Here is a 16,366-nt window from a genome sequence, read left to right on the forward strand (position 1 = left end):
AAACAATCTAGGACTATCATTTTTTGGGCTTAAAACATGCAAACGAGAACAAAAAATCTTGAATAAAAACCAAAGTCCAAAGAGTCATTTTTTTTTGAGTCAAAAATAATCTTGAATGATCTAAATTGGAAAGAAAAGCATCCCTATTCCTTCCTCTTTGAATTTCAGTTCAAACAAACTCAATCTTGAATGATCTAAGGTTAAAACAAAGCACTTCAAAGTTCGTAAAACAACACGCAAAATCTCAATCTTGAATGCTCGAAAGAAGAACTTGAATGTTTAAACACTCGTCTTTAAATGAATGTTGCTAAAATCACTCTTGAGTGCCATAGATTAAAATCAAGTTTTTTTTTTTTTCATTGGAATGCATAACAAATCCAATCTTGAATGCCACAGATCAAATAACAATTATCATACATCACACTTCATCTTTTGGGGCATAAAAAGAATCCACATTTTAGAAACTTTCTAAGTTATAAAAACAAATAAAGACACTTTGAGTGAATTTTTTGTTGGACTCACCCTCTTTAATCACCCATCATTCTAACCATTGGTTACAATATCAATGCCATATATGGGGATGGGTCTACCTAAGAGGGTGATAAGTGCTCCACAAAAATCAAACTCTACTCACATGAGTTTTTATTGATTTTTCTAAAATAGAAATTTTTTTGAATGCACATTAGTCTCGCTAACACTTCATTTGGGCATAAAAATTTGAACAAATCTTGACATGGAGGGCCTCTGAGTGTGCACTTGAAATCAAGCTTTACACACATCTTTGTTTTGGGCTTAAAATAAAATCACACTCAATCTTGAATACCTTAAAGAAAATCAATCGATACTTGACGTGGAGGGCCTCCAGGTGTGCAAGTTTATTTTCTTGTTGACCCTAACTCTTCTTCTTGCTTGCATTCTTCAATCAATTTTACTTTTGTTGACGCTTCAAAATTGGAATAAACATTGTATCTTAAACATGAGTGCTTGCAAAGTCTAGATTAGCACACATAAGAAGCAGTTGGTAAAAGAACAAACGTGTTTTTTAGCCCAAGGTCATCCAAATCTTCTCTCCCCTTGTCGTCTTTCGAGGCTATCTTGGGTGCATGAGACTAGGATTCAAAACCTTGTTTCCTTTTTTAGGAGGCCTGCTCGGGGATTTCATCACCTCGAGGGATGACCTCAACTCTAGCGTTCTGGCGAAGTATAAAGATCGGGAGGTGAATCCAAAGACACCTCTCTTGGGATCAAAATTATGTCACTCGGGCTGAGCCTCAAGGAACTTTATACCCTTGAGAATTGAAAGAGGAGAAGTGGGTTACCGCTCCTCTCGGCTGTGTGACATTGTTTTAGTTTCATCTACGGATTTGGGCCTCACATACTTTGGGTATATCGAGGACTCCCTAGCTAAACCAACTGTTAGTCTTGCAGACAACCATCTAGGATGTTAATGTGTTTGAAGTGATTGATCAAAACATCTGTAAAACATACACACTCCTTGGTGCAAGTATCACATTCTGAGAATCAAAAACCTCTATCTGGTTGTTCCTATCTATTGTTTGATCTTTTACTTGTTGATTGAATGTTTGCCAAACTTGGTCAATCCTAGCTTAGGGCACACTTAGCGTAGTCATTGCCTATTTTAGAAGTTTAACAAGTTGAAGCAAAACAACCAAGATCTCTCAAAGCCAAGAAGATTCAGGAATTTATGTCAGAACAACCCAAACCCAAATAGAAGTTTCACAAAGCCAAACTCAAGCCATCTCAGGTATACCAAGAAATTTTAGCCAAGAGAAAGGAAGTAACACCAAGCCCTTGAATTGCCAAACTCCACAAAGAAGAAGACAAAGTTGTCGATGAAGCCCGTCAAGATGCCTGGTTAATCACACTATTAGATTTAGCAAACATCTAGGAGTTAACCCTACTTATGCCTTACCAACTAGGCATGATTTCTTTGATTAGACCCCCTTGTTTCTCCACATCTTCTTGCATAAGCTTCACTTTAGAGTCATTTTTGTAGGAAAGCTAGCCATTTTAGGTTATCCCTTTAAGCATTTTAGCTCATCCATCTCATTTAGTTCTTTTCCTTAGAACCAAACCATCTAGCCAGCAATCAAAAAGTTCACATCCAAGCCTTCAAAATTGTTGTCACCTTGCCAAAATTTTGCCATTCCTACCATCTTGCAAATCCACCAGCCTCACCAAGGTTATCACTCTAATAGAGATTTTTTTAGGGAGCATCTTCCCATATGTAGGCCTATTCATGAGGAGGCTCGTGAGTCGATGGAGCCATATATTTGCAGGCATCAAGGGCATATTACCCAAGTCTTCCTGGGTAAGATAGAGCACTGGAGGACACGTCTTGATGACTTGGTCTCCATCATATGGCAGCCCTGGTGAGGGACAGAGGATTGGGATGATGCCCAGAGAGAGTCATCCTAGATGTTCAGCTCACGACCATTGTTGGGAAGGACTATGCAGATCATAGAGCGATTTGCGATTTCACAGGTGTGGTGATAGTACGATTGACCACAGGATATCTCATAGGAGTATTGCACCTACGCTCAACTACAGAGGGATGTAGAGAAGGGGTGGCCTCCACATTTGGATCTAGGCTAATCCATGATAGACATGCACAACCTAGCTATAGTGCAGTGGGACTACCTTCTGGAGGTAGAAAATGTAGAGATGACGCCTACCTATCAAGCGCATTTGATCAACCATCCATTCCTGCAATTTATTGATCCACTAGGGATGGCAGGTCAGGCACAGAGATAGGTGCCTCAGCAGTAGGAGGTACAACCATAGCCACAGGTGTAGTCACTGATCTAGTACCGAGTATAGAAATTGCAAATTCCCCCATGGCAAATGGGATTAGACCTAGGTGCCAAGGGTAGTGGGATAGGACATGGTCAGTGGTGAAGGCAGAGAACTGAGGAGCAGGCCCCACAATAGGAGGCTCCATTGTAGTAGGTGCCACCACAGTAGCAGGCACCATCACAGCAGCAAGCAACACCACAGTGACAAGCACCTGAGATGCTTCATGTGGATATGCCAGATCAGCCTATGGCTGGGTTGCAAGACACAGTATGACACTAGCAAGAGTGGATTTGTCAGGGCTCCCGGTAGTTGGGAGATCTATAGATACAGGTAGTTGTTCAAGACTCATAGCTAGTGGAGTGGCAGTGGGAGATAGATCTTTAGAGAGCATGCTAAGACTACTGAGCAGAGGTCAAGGATGCTGTAGGATGAGGTGCAATTATAGTTAGCCCGAGCAGCTTACTACTTTGCTGCGTAGTCGGCAGTGATACTTGATGAGGCTCTCTAGGTTCTGCACTTTTCATAGTATGCACGAGAGTCAAGAGGTGCATGACCTCCTGGTAGACCTAACATGCCACCACCTCCTCCTCTGCCTATAGCTCCTGCTCTTGCTCCACTTCGAGATGAGAGCACCAAATAGAGTTAGATGTTGTGCATCTGGCTCTTGATTTTGATCTCTAGCTATGTATTGATTGGTGTGCCAGCACTATTTTGTATCATTTTGATCGATAACACTCGAGTAGTACCCATTTTTGTACTAACCCATTTTTTGAGAGATATACATACAATATTTTTGAGTCGAGTAGCAGTGTACATGTCATTGTCTGTGTTTGTTTCACTTTAATGTACATGAGATGTCAATATGATGATGATGAGATACATGTTGTACTTTGATATGAATGCATATGTATTCTGATGTGATGTGATGTGATTATGAGCATGTAGAGTAGATATTATGAGTATATGGATGCAATACATATGGAAATAGACTGACATCTCATGTAGTGTTGCATGTTTTTGCTTGACAGTGACAGGTATTCCATTAAGGAGTGTGAATCGATGAATCAAATGCTTGTGCAGCTGTGGAGAAACCCGATATGTTTGAAGATGCCCCCAATCTTTCATCACACAGGGGAGAAATAGAATCACAATAGAATTGCGTGTGTATGCCAGTGAAGTATGTAATGCAAGACTAATGTTAAATGCAACCCTAGGTTTGGTTACCAAGCCTCGACGATTTATCATCACTGGACATAGAACAAAACTCGTATGTTATACAATTCCCACTGACATTGCAATCATGGGAATATGAATGGAACATATTTTATAGGTTTATCGGGATTAAATGTAAGCATTCGAGGTACAAGAAGCCAGAATGACCAGAACATTTGTCCCTTTTAATATAGCAAGTTAACATAAGCATCAAAGCATAAACGCTAGGATGACTGGAATGTTGCTTGCATGATAGACACACCAAACACATAAGAGATCTATCTTATGCTAAGTATTCAGTATTTATTTTGTCCGCAATGACCCTTGCATTTGTAACCCGTACATTCACTTAGTAGGATAAGTATCAGTATTTACTGTAGCATGAAGAGTTCACTCCAACAAATAAGGAGAAGAACCAACGTTATTGACAAAATCATATAAAAGGAGTCGAGGTACACATGACCATCCAATACAAGATGGAGGATCTTATAGTGGACACCCCTTTTATAGGAATAGATCAACCTCTTGGAGCTAAACCACAGACAGAAAGCAAAGAAAAGATCATGGCCCCAGTCATTACTTCTCTAGTCAAAGATGACATCATCTAGTTGCTCGAGGAGATATGATAAAGCAAAACAAAGAAAAAAAGAAAATGCTCCGCATACCCAAATAAGTATAGGATTTTTGAGTTTAATTTTTTTGGGATTGATGTCAAGTGTCAATGTCCAAAATATGTTTGAAAGAAATCTCTTCAGTAGGGTGACAATAGTAGGCAGACGCAGTCAGAATGACTGGTGACTGAGGTCAAAGAGGAAACTTCATGATGAAGAACATAAAGAGGACTAAGCAATAGTAGACAGACATAGCCAGAATGATTGGTGACTGACGCAAGAGAGATCTTCCATAAAGGAATCTGGAGACGTGATCCAAGCAACAGTAGGTAGACATAACTGAAACAACTGGTGACTATTGCAAAAGAGATTCTATGAGGAGAATCTTGAAAATGAGGTATAGTGGTGACAGTATGCAAACACAGTGAGGACCACTGGTGACTATTGTGAAGGAGATTCTATGAGGAGAATCTCAAAAATAGTGACACTGGCGATAGTAGGTAGACATAGTGAGGACCACTAGTGACTGTCGTGAAGGAGATTCTATGAGGAGAATCTCGAAAGTAGTGACATTGAAGGGGAATGCCCTCGAGCCATGACAAGACTCAATCCATGGATACATGAGCGAGAAGAAGGAAAAGCAGGAAAGAAAAAGCATGAAAGCAACTATATAGAATGGCCAAAAGATGCGCTGTAAGATGGAGCATTAGGAACAAGAGGTGCATGTTTACCGAGTTTTTACCTTCTTGGCAGAAATTTCTCTTTTTTTTGCTACCATGATGCCTATTTCCAGGTTTTCACCAACGACACTTTTCTTGTTTTTCAATTTTTTTTGTTTTTTTTTTTTTTTTTTTGTTTTTTTGATTTTCTCAATTTTTTTGGTGTTACCAAGGTGCCTATTGCTATGTTTTCACTAGGGTAACAATTTTTTTTAGGACTTTTTTCTGATTTTTAGGATTTTTTTTAGGACATATAGATATGTACAAAGAGCTTACTTGATATTAGATCAACTGTAAAACCACTTCAGGTGGAGAGTGTTGACAGGTTCTTTTAGCACTTCTCCCTCAGTTGTGGAAAGTTGATAAGCATCAAACCCATATACTGTAGTAACAATGTACGAACTGAGCTAGTTTGGTTCAAACTTTCCTTTTTGTACTTGATGTTGTTGATTCTTAGGGTTCTCTCTCAGGACGAGATCACCTAGTTGGAAGTCACGTGGCTTGACCCTTCGATTGTAGCTTCTTGCCATTTATTGTTGATATGCTTGCAGATGATCACATGCCACTTGTCATCATTCATCAAGTAACACAAGCTCTTGAAGCCAAGCTATCCTATAGTCATCATCAGTGATAAGGCCCTTCATAGAGATTCTCAAGGTAGGAATCTCGACCTCTGTTGGAAGCACAAAATCCACGCCATACACCAATGCAAAGGGAGTCATGCTTGTTGGAGTTCTAATGCTTGTCCTATACTCCCATATGTCTAGATTGATCTGGAGATGCTAGTCTCTCCCTGATTTGTTGACTATGCGATGAAGAATTTTGAGGATCACCTTATTGGATGCCTCAACCTGGCCATTACCCTAGGGGTAATAAATGGAAGACCAATGTTGTGTGATTTTGAATTTCTTGCATAGTTCCTTGAGATCTTTATTCTTGAATTGTCCTCCATTTTCAATAATGATTGAGGATGGCACACCATATCTACAGATGATGTAGTTTGCGATGAAAAGTGCTATAGTTTTTCCGTCAGCAACTGTGAGAGGTACTGCCTTTACCCATTTTGTGAAATAATCTATAGTCGTGATAAGGAACTAATGTCCATTAGAGGAGGTTGGGTGGATCTTTCCCACCAAGTCGAAGGCCCATTGTTGAAATGGCCATGTTGTAGTAGAAGGAATCATCTCTCTAGCTAGAGCGTGAATCAGATTTCTCTATAGCTAACACTGCTTGCAAGACCTAGCATACTTGATAGTTTCTTGCTCCATTTTGGGCCAGTAGTAACTAGCACAAAGGAGTTTGCGAGCTAGTGTTAGGCCATTGGAATGAGCTTCACAAATGCCCTCATGAATGTCAATAAGTGTGTATTTAGACTCTTCAAGTTCTAAACACCTCAGGAGTGTTCCATAGAGACCTCTCTTATACAGATTGTCAGCAATAATGACATAATGTGAAGCATTACGGACTAGGTAATGTTTCTCATTCTTGGTCAGACCTTTTAGAATGGTTTGATTGCGAAGGTAGGAATAAATGTGATGGTAGCGAGATGATTGTTATCCTATAACAGAATAGATCATGTTAGAATCAAGGGTGTCATAGGTTGGGTAGTGTAACACTTCCACCAAGAACTCATGTCGGAGATCATTTTTAAGCATTTATAGTAGGAGGCCAGAGTGGCCATGGCATCAGCCAATTTATTATCTGCTCATGGAACTTGCTAGAAGGTGATGTGTGCAAAAAATTCTTTATGTCATCAACCATGCACTTGTAAGGAATTAGTTTCTCATCCTTTGTTTGGTACACATCATTAACTTGGTTGATGACAAGCTGAGAATCACCGAAGATATCTAACTAATCCACTCTCCATTCAACTGCAATTTTCATGCTATTGATCAAAGCCTTGTATTCAGCACTGTTCTTTGTACAAGGAAACAGAATCTTGTATGATTTGAGCAATGAGTATCTTTGTGGTGTAATAAAGAGTAATCCAGCACCTAATCCTTTTTGTGTGAAGGACCCATCAAAGAAGATAACCCATGTGTGGTGCGTGAGTGTCAGAATCAACTCATCTGGGAAATCAATGTTCAGTGGCAGAAGACTCTGTATGGGTGCATCGGCTAGCTGATCTGCAATTTCCTATCCCTTTATAGCCTTGTGTTCAAAGTATTGAATGTCAAACTCATTGAGTATCATAACCCATTTAGCCAATCTTCCTGTGAGAGCTGCCTTACTGAGCAAGTACTTTAGTGGGTCTATTTTAGCCACAAGCCTCGTAGTGTGGGCAAGCATGTAGTGTCTCAACTTCTAAGAAGCAAAGACAACTGCCAAGCAAGCTTTCTCAATAAAGTTATAGTTTTTCTCATAAGAGACCAGTGTCTAACTCAAGTAATAAATAGCCCTTTCTTTGTTATCATTATCTTCCTGAGCCAATAGGATTCCCAAAGATGTTTTAGTGGCTAAAATGTATAAAAGAAAAGGCTTCCCATGAATAGGAGGCATCAGGATTGACAGATTGACAAGATATTGTTTGATCTGTGTTAAGCTTTGCTCACAATCTTGGCTCCAATTGAATTTCACACCCTTATGCAAGGTCTTTGTGAAGGGTTGTGATCTATCTGCCAATTGTGAAATAAACCTACGAATAGATTGAAGCCTTCCTTGTAGACCTCTCATCTGACTGATGTTCTGAGGTGGTAGCATGTCCATTATTTCTTGTACTTTCTTCGAATCTACCTCAATTCCTTTTGCAGAAACAATGCATCCTAGCAACTTCCCTGATGTGACACCAAATGTGCATTTCTTAGGATTGAGCCAAAGACTATATTGTTCCATATGATCTAGGATGGGCCCCAAATCTTGCAAATGAGTATTGTGTTTAGCACTTTTGACCAAGGTATCATCAACGTAGTCCTCCATAGTTCTATGCATCGTTTCATAGAAAATTGTAGTAACATCCCACTGATATGTAGCACCAGTGGTCTTCAAACCAAATGGCATCACATTCCAACAAAAGGTTCCCCATGCACATGTGAAAACTATTTTCTTCTAGTCTTCTGGCACAATTTTTATCTGATTGTATCCAGAAAAACCATCCATAAGTGAGTACATCTCATAGCCAGCCGTCATGTCTAGATCATATCAATATTAGGGAGCGAAAAGTCATCTTTAGGACATGCCAAGTTAAGATCACGGAAGTCTGTACAAACCCTGATAGATTTATTGTGCTTTGAAACTGGAACAATATTGGATATCCATTCAGCATAATCAATTGTGTGAATGAAACCAGCTTTTATAAGTTTCTCCAATTTTTCTTTGACGAGCAATGCAACATGAGGATGCATTTTTTGAAGCTTTTGTTCAACTGGTTTGATGCCTAGTGCTATGGACAAGTGATGCATGATAAGATCAGGATCCAATCCTAGCATATTAGAGTATGTCCAAGAAAATTTTCTTTTCTTTTGTTTGAAAAAGGCAATGAATTCTTCCTTCTCTTCAGGTGACAGTGACTATGCCAGATGTATCATATGAGGATGTTCTTCTGTTCCCAAGTTAATTAGCTACGTCGGCTCTATCAACACTAATGATCTCTCCTAAAATTGACTAGGAAGTGCATCAAATATCTCATCCGCGGGTGCCTCAGAGAGGTTTTCACCCTTGGATACGTCTTTTGTTTTTACTTTTTTGGGTTCTGACACTACCACAATGTGGTTTTCCCCATCGGACCTTTTGCATTTTTTATTTTTAATTGTATGATTGAGATATTTGATGTCATCTTCAGTCATGTTGATACTCTACTCATTGGTGGAAGATGTTATAGGTTTGATAGCATTTAGGTAATAGGCAAGAGAATAGTCATTCTGGAACATGGGGACTTCGCTGGATGCATTAGGGTTCTAGTCTATAAGCTCAAGATGTGTGAGTGAGAAAGTAGTGGCTGGTTCAATTGCGTTCACAGTATAGTCATTAAGTGCTTGGACCAGCAATTTGAGACCTACGACAACCTCGTCCATAGGTGTGTTCAAATGCCTCAAAGTACAAACGTCAGTAATTGATGACTCTAGGACACTAGTTGGATCATACCCATGTGACCTAACCCTAGACGTTTCACCCACTTTGATTTGGTTTTCATAGACATGCACTTGGTCAATGTCTTTATTAGTAGTCACTTCTGAAAGAGAGTCAAACTCATATTTCTTAGAATCAGTGCTACATGGAAAAATATTATAGAACTCCCCAATAGTGATAGGGACATACTCACCTTCATCCTTTGGGTTCTTACAAAAGTACTCAATATAGAATGACCAACTAGATTCTCCATTTTCTGAATGATATTTGAGTTGCTCAGTATTATCCTCAAAAGAGTCACTAGTATCATCCACAGTGCTAACACGTGGCACAAAATCATTTGGCTCAGCAAAGAATTTAGCGAGATTATAAGGAATAGGATGAGGATAGGAATCATCATCATTAGATTCTTCCTCTTGAGTATCTAACTCAATGTATGACTCATTTTCAAATGAACTCTCATGTGTTGCTATGAATTTATTTGGTCCCAAATGAAAAGGAGCCTTCTTAAACCATAGGCTAGTTGTATCATAGTTACTTCAAGCTCTTGCTTTGATAGGATCAATTAGGCCATTGTTATTGCACCCAATAGGGCTAGCTCCCTTGTAACCAAAATGCTTCATAAGCCTAAGACCAGGCCCATATTTCTCAGGAGTGATTTCTCGAGCTTGCTCTGTTAGGTCCACTAAAGCCTCTTCTCTATAAAGCCATGCTACAATGGCTCTATTTTCACTTTCATCTTCTAAGGGCATGTAGCCTTGACAAAAGCACCATTATACTTGGTCTAAGGTGTCAGCATGAATGGTTTCTTTGCCTCTAAAGATCTCCCATAATGTTGAGGAGACTTTGGGAGAGATGTTAATGATAGCACTAGTTCAATGTGGTACTCTCCCATGCTAGTTTCTTTCAGTTTGAATGACTATTTGATTTGTTTCAGCTTATTGTCATGATAATCAGTGGATTCACAGTTAGCAGGGATGAAAGTTTCAGCAGCCTTGAGCATATTGCAGGTATAGCTAGTAGTGGCAGGAATAGTAACTTCGAAGCCATGAAATGGGAACATGATGCATTGGTTGTATGTGGATGGCATAATGCGCACCTCATGTATCCATGGCCATCCTAACAGAATGTTGTAAGCCAAGGGAATGTCAAGCACCTGACAAGTTACATCCCTTTCTATAGGACCGACGTGAATGGGCAAAACCACAAGACCTAGAGACTTTCATTCCATTTCATCATATGCATTGATAGTGATCTTACGTTGAGGATCAATAGAGTCTTCAGAATAATTCAATTGTCTAAGGAGAGTAGCAAAGACAATATTTAGGCCAGCGTCATTATCGATTAGTACCCAACAAACACATGTCTGATGGATCATAACCTCGATATGTAGGGGTTGATTATGTGGGTGACTCAGTGAGTTATCATTCTCCTTGGAGAAATTCATGAGATAAGGTGAGGTCAGGTGACCTACCATGGATTGAAATCTCTCAAGATCAAGATCTTGAGGAACATTTGCCTCAGTGAGGGCTTTGTCCAGAATCTACCTATGAGCAGGCAAGATTTTAAGTAGCTCAAAGATGGAAATCTGAGCATTAGTTCATTTTAATTGATCGAGAACATTATAACTAGTTGCTATCAACTTTGTTGTGGGCTTTGCACCTTTGCCAAATGGACCAACAAGGGCTTTGTCTTTGTATTGTTCAGGATCTAAAGTAGGAGGCGCAAGGCCTTTGAGCACCAACTTGGCATGAGAATGCATGATAGCATTAGCACAGTGTTGTGAGGGTGTATTATCCATTGCGTTGAGAGTAGGGCCCCTTAAGGAAAATGGTGTCTTGGGTTTTTCATTATCTTGTTTTCCCTTAATGGTAACAACGTCACAGTATTCAAAATCCACAGGTTCAATCGTGTGAATGACATTATCATCACTGGAATATGTATAGTTGACCTTGTTGTAGGGTTGTGGTTTCAAAGTCTCTCCTTTTTCATAAGCTGGGAAAGGTTCTTTGAATGCCTTGTGATCCAAGTTTTTGTTATGTCCATCTACCACAAGATCACTAGCATCAATCATGTCCTGGACTTTATGGTGCAAGTTTATGCAGTTGCTAGTTTTATGTCCCTTATTTTGGTGATACTCACAGAATGAGGTTTCATTCCACCACTAGTAAATTTAGCCCTAAATTTCGACGAGAAAAGGTCGAATACACGACTAAAACTATTGTCAGTCTTTTTTCGTCGATTTTTTGTCACAGTAATTTTTCCTCAAAATTTTGACTTTAAAAAGGTCGACTTACCAACAAGAGGTTCATCGATTTTCTTAGTCCAGCCTAAACTCTTATTTCCTCATTTGCATCCATTGTTGGTCGAAATTTTGACCAATGTTTTTGGTCAAAATTTTGACCAATTATGGTAAAAAAATTAAAATTAAAAAAAAAAATTTAAATATATTGGTAAAATTTGTGTTTTAGATCTTTGTAATATCCAATGAATTCAATTTTCACCCAATACAATTTTTTATTTTAACTTTTTTTAATACCAAATAAATTCAATTTTCACCCAATACAATTCTTTATTTTAACTTTTTTTAATACCAAATAAATTCAATTTTCACCCAATGGACTAGGAGTTATGACCGCACAAATTTGGGGTACCAATATTAAATAATTTCCAGCTTTTCTTTTTACTATTGTAACTAATCCTTTCTAATCCTACTATCCATTTAAACTTCCAAGGAGGTAAACATCCAAGGAGGCAACATGTGGAGACTCTTTGGATTCTGACAAGAACCATAGTTTAGAAGTTCACTAAGTTTTTCTAGTAATGTACATACAGAATTTGAATCAACAAGGAAAAGTTGAAGAGATGCATCTCTTCCACAAGGTTTGTCAATTTATATCTTAAAATTGTATCCTTGTAGCTACATGAGTCTTAAGACAATCTAAATATCAAAATAATAACAAAGTAATCATAAAACATATGATGCTAACTTGTAAGACATCACATTATCCAACAGTTGCATAAATTTGATGTGACTTCCTAATAACAAAGGGAAAATGAAACTGAATATATTTATTGTAGAAATGTGCATGTATTCTGTCAAACTGATGCTTTAATTCAACTGCCCATAGCCTACATCAACTCCATAAACAAAAGATGCGCCATGCTAAAGCAAGCAATCTTTGAAGCCACCTATGGAAACACCAGAGTCTAATGCAACTTTTCCAACAACATCAATATTTAATTGCTCGAGTGCTCCCTCCAACTTGTATCTTTCTCTGCCAATGGTTTTCTTGTTACAAGGGTGTCTAATGTGAAGAGAAAATCCCATGGCATATACAATGAAAATATGTTGTCAGCTACTACTAAAGTCAAGAGTATTAAGGATAATCACCTACATATGTATTTTGGAACTTCAATAGTGATATCAATGGAAGCCTTCTCTGAAACAGACATCCCAGCCTTGCTTGCCACTTGCCCGTCAATTAAAACCTTGCCTACAAAAGACATAATATTACAAAGTTTAAGAAGACAATATATTAGGTTACCAGTTCATGTTAATGGGGGCTACTATAATCTATCAAATCTATTAAGTATTGATTCCAACATGGAGAGTTATTCATATTAATAGAACTAAAGAGGAGATAATATTAAGTTGTAGATATTGATTTCATCAAATCCTACTAGATATTTGATTTCAAGGTGGAAGAGAACTTATGCAAAAGAAAATTACATATTATAAATTTACCTTGCCTTACCCACTGAGTATAGATTTCAGATAAAAGAAAATGTATTCTTACAAAGTTAAAAATTACCATCAAATCATGTTGTATTTGTGAAACTGATCCAGCTTGAATTGCAGCTTCCTTATCAATAGTGGTACCGAAGATGCCAGCATTGTTCACCTACAATAAATCATTTGAGAAGGTAAACTAAAAGTCCTATATTCCTAAATGAAGTGGGCATATTGTCTACTGAAAAGTAGAAACACAAGTTTGGTGTAATTTGAGGTTCTAGATGACTAAATAGAGAAGATAATGAGAGTTATTTAAGGCAGAATAATACCAAGATGTCTAGACCACCATAATTATCCTTAAGACATATTGAAAATTCTGAAATACTCTGCAAGCTCTCTATATCCAACTCATGGAATACAATGTTGTTGAGACCCTCATCATGAAGGGTTTTGGTGGCTCTCAATCCTCTGTTGAGATCTCTTGAAGTGAGAACAACCGTCAAACCATTTTTTGCCAACTGACGTATAATTTCAAAACCTATTCCTTTGTTTGCCCTTGTGACCACAGCTACAGTATCCTTAGTCCACCATCTGCATTCAACATTTATCGTCCCAAATAATTCTTTTAGCTTCCAAAAAAATGTTTGTAGAACATAATGAAATGTGACTACTTTTTCAAAACCATTTTGTAACATCTAAAAAAGTTTAGAAAATGTAATGAAACATTATTTCCCATATCATTCTTTTGACATCTAAAAATGTTTGCAGAATATAATGTTTCTTTTAACATTACCATTACATTTCATATCATTCTTTTAACACATTAGAAAAAATAATGAAGCGCAAGTTTTCTATCCATATCATTGTGCCAACATTCCAAAAGTTTTGAAGAACATAATAAAACAACCTTTATTATTTTCATATCATCCTTTTGAAAAATGTACTGCATAAACATAACTATTTTTTTCAATATCAGTTTTCTGAACTCAACTATTCTTTTCCAAATCAATTTTCTAAAACACCTAAAAAGTTTTCAAAAGACTACTATGTAATGGTGGGATATTGTGTTTGGATCTATTAATTCTGATGATAAACTTGTTTTTGCCCAAACTGCAGTTAATTCTCTCCACTGAAATCTTATTGTTTATTTGAATGGAAAGGACTAAATATGTGTTATAGGACAAAAAATATTACTCGGTGACTTCCCCAAAGAAGTTATCATCTCCATTATGTCTTTTCAGGTAAAAAGATGCCATGAAGATCTAAAGAAGTTTGTTAAAGTGGGACCCTTTCATTCCAAATCTCATTCCTAAAGTGTGGGGCAATGTTGAGGAGTTGATTCTTAGAACATAAGCCATGAATTAGATGGATGGCCAATGCATGAAGTAGATTTTGAATATAAAAGCACTTCCAACAGTTTTACTCCAGTATATGTGGATCCAGTTTGTTTAAGAGAAAAACAAGAAGGCTCCTAGTGATGTGGGTATTCTGGATGCAGCTAAGTTTCAGTAGACTTTAGTAGACAACTCCTCTGACAATGGAAACATGGATGATGCATCTACTCTATTTCCAGATGTTATTGTTAGCAGTTAGTACCTATCCTGAGAAATGCTAAAGTTACTCAAACCTATTAATAAGAAGGCAATGAAAAATAGAAGGGGGAATAATTCTTGTAGTTACTACTTCTGTTGTTCTTCTGTGTGGTATCTTGGTTCATAGTTTATTACCATTTTGTGTAAATCTGCCAGATATGTGTACTCAATCTTTTTTAAGCTCTCTAGGACCTAGTCTTACTGGTCTCTCTACTATTATTTGAACTTATGCTATGTGGGAGATAATTTTGGTTATATTTTTTATGAGTTGCTTGCAATAGCTATATTTTTGCACTTCACTCCAATATTTTGAAAAAAATCAAAGTTCTATTTGATACCAAAATGCCAAAAAAATTGATTTAGAAAGAGAAGATACCATGAAATTTTCTGTTTGGACTTTGACACAATATTTTGTCTGCAAAATATTCTAAACTCTAGATTTACCTTTTTGAATTCCATTTTATAAAACACCTTTTATATAAGTGCACAAATGAATGTATGTCTGCATCCATGCGTCTTTAGAAATTAACATAGATGTAAATTATCATAGGTAAAGGAAGGCATGTTCTTTTACCTTAATGCCTTTCTTGGCCTTTGGCTCCTCATTGCTTTCTTCTGAGCTCTCATCCTCCTTAGAGTTGCTCCCCTCAACTTTTTTTGTCGATTGCTACATTTTGATAAGAGAGGCCATCAGTAAACTAACATGCATCCTTGGAGGGATAAATCAGGCCCTAATTCAATTAAATTTCAAGCAATTTAAATCCTAGTCGAATGAGTGCTTTAATTGGGACCCATGACCCTAAATTTGAGTTTGCCCTAAATCTGAGTTTGCATTAAACTTATAACTGCTTCTATCAACCATATGGACCTAAATTAGGCCTTAATTTAGATGAGGCATGACATAAATCTGCCCTCTAATCGAACACATAGTTCCAATTTCAAATGCAAGGGCCTGATAACCAAATGTGTGGCCCATTGTTCAATGATTGGCCCCAATATCCAAACGCGTGGGCCTCTAATTGGGCCCAGATCTGAATGCATTAGGCCCTACCATGAAATGTGCGAGCTAGAGTTTGTAAATTGGACAAGAAAGAATTCCATTAGGCCCCAAATTGTCTACTGTGTAGACCCGAGGCCTTAGATCTGGCCCCTTGCTCAAGAAAATAGGCCTAATGAGGCCCAAAACTCAAAAAAATAGACCTTAAGAGAGAAAGAAAGAAATGAGCAAGCAACTATAGGAAAGGGAGTTAGAAATGCTGAAAGTGCTAAGGCACAAAGGTTGGCACTATTGAAAGCTGATACACAAGAAATGACACATCAATCCAACTTCACCTCTACATGGGAGAAAATTGGAGACACCAATCTTGGGCCATTTGACATGAAATTTTATAAGGGATAGAATGTATGGAGTCAACCAATCCAAGGTGATCAAGATGATCATTATGAGTGGCATTGCACAAGTAGCGGTCTTCCCTCCTATACATCATTGGATAGAGTTAGTTCTAGAGATGGCAAAAAACTACACTCTAACCACAAAACAAGTCCTCACACTGAAGGTAAATGTTGTAGCTCCACTCACAGTGGATACCATAAGAGTTTGATTTTAGTAAAGAT

The 16,366-nt window shown here is 37.8% G+C and overlaps 1 protein-coding gene across 1 annotated transcript; it reads right to left on the reverse strand.

Moving 5' to 3' along the window:
* Positions 1-12,814: 12,814 nt before the first annotated feature.
* On the reverse strand, positions 12,815-15,379 carry LOC149564961 (short-chain dehydrogenase/reductase 2-like). The gene is made up of 4 exons (XM_089816254.1): positions 15,327-15,379; positions 13,490-13,751; positions 13,173-13,329; positions 12,815-12,921 (listed from the first exon to the last, which is right to left on the reverse strand). The coding sequence occupies exons 1-4, from the start codon at positions 15,377-15,379 to the stop codon at positions 12,815-12,817; spliced, it is 579 nt and encodes a 192-aa protein (XP_089672380.1).
* Between the last annotated feature and the right edge of the window lie 987 nt (positions 15,380-16,366).

Source organism: Cupressus sempervirens, chromosome 3 (assembly GCF_028749045.1).
Source record: "Cupressus sempervirens isolate cs-2001-9-10 chromosome 3, ASM2874904v1, whole genome shotgun sequence".
NCBI lineage: Eukaryota > Viridiplantae > Streptophyta > Pinopsida > Cupressales > Cupressaceae > Cupressus > Cupressus sempervirens.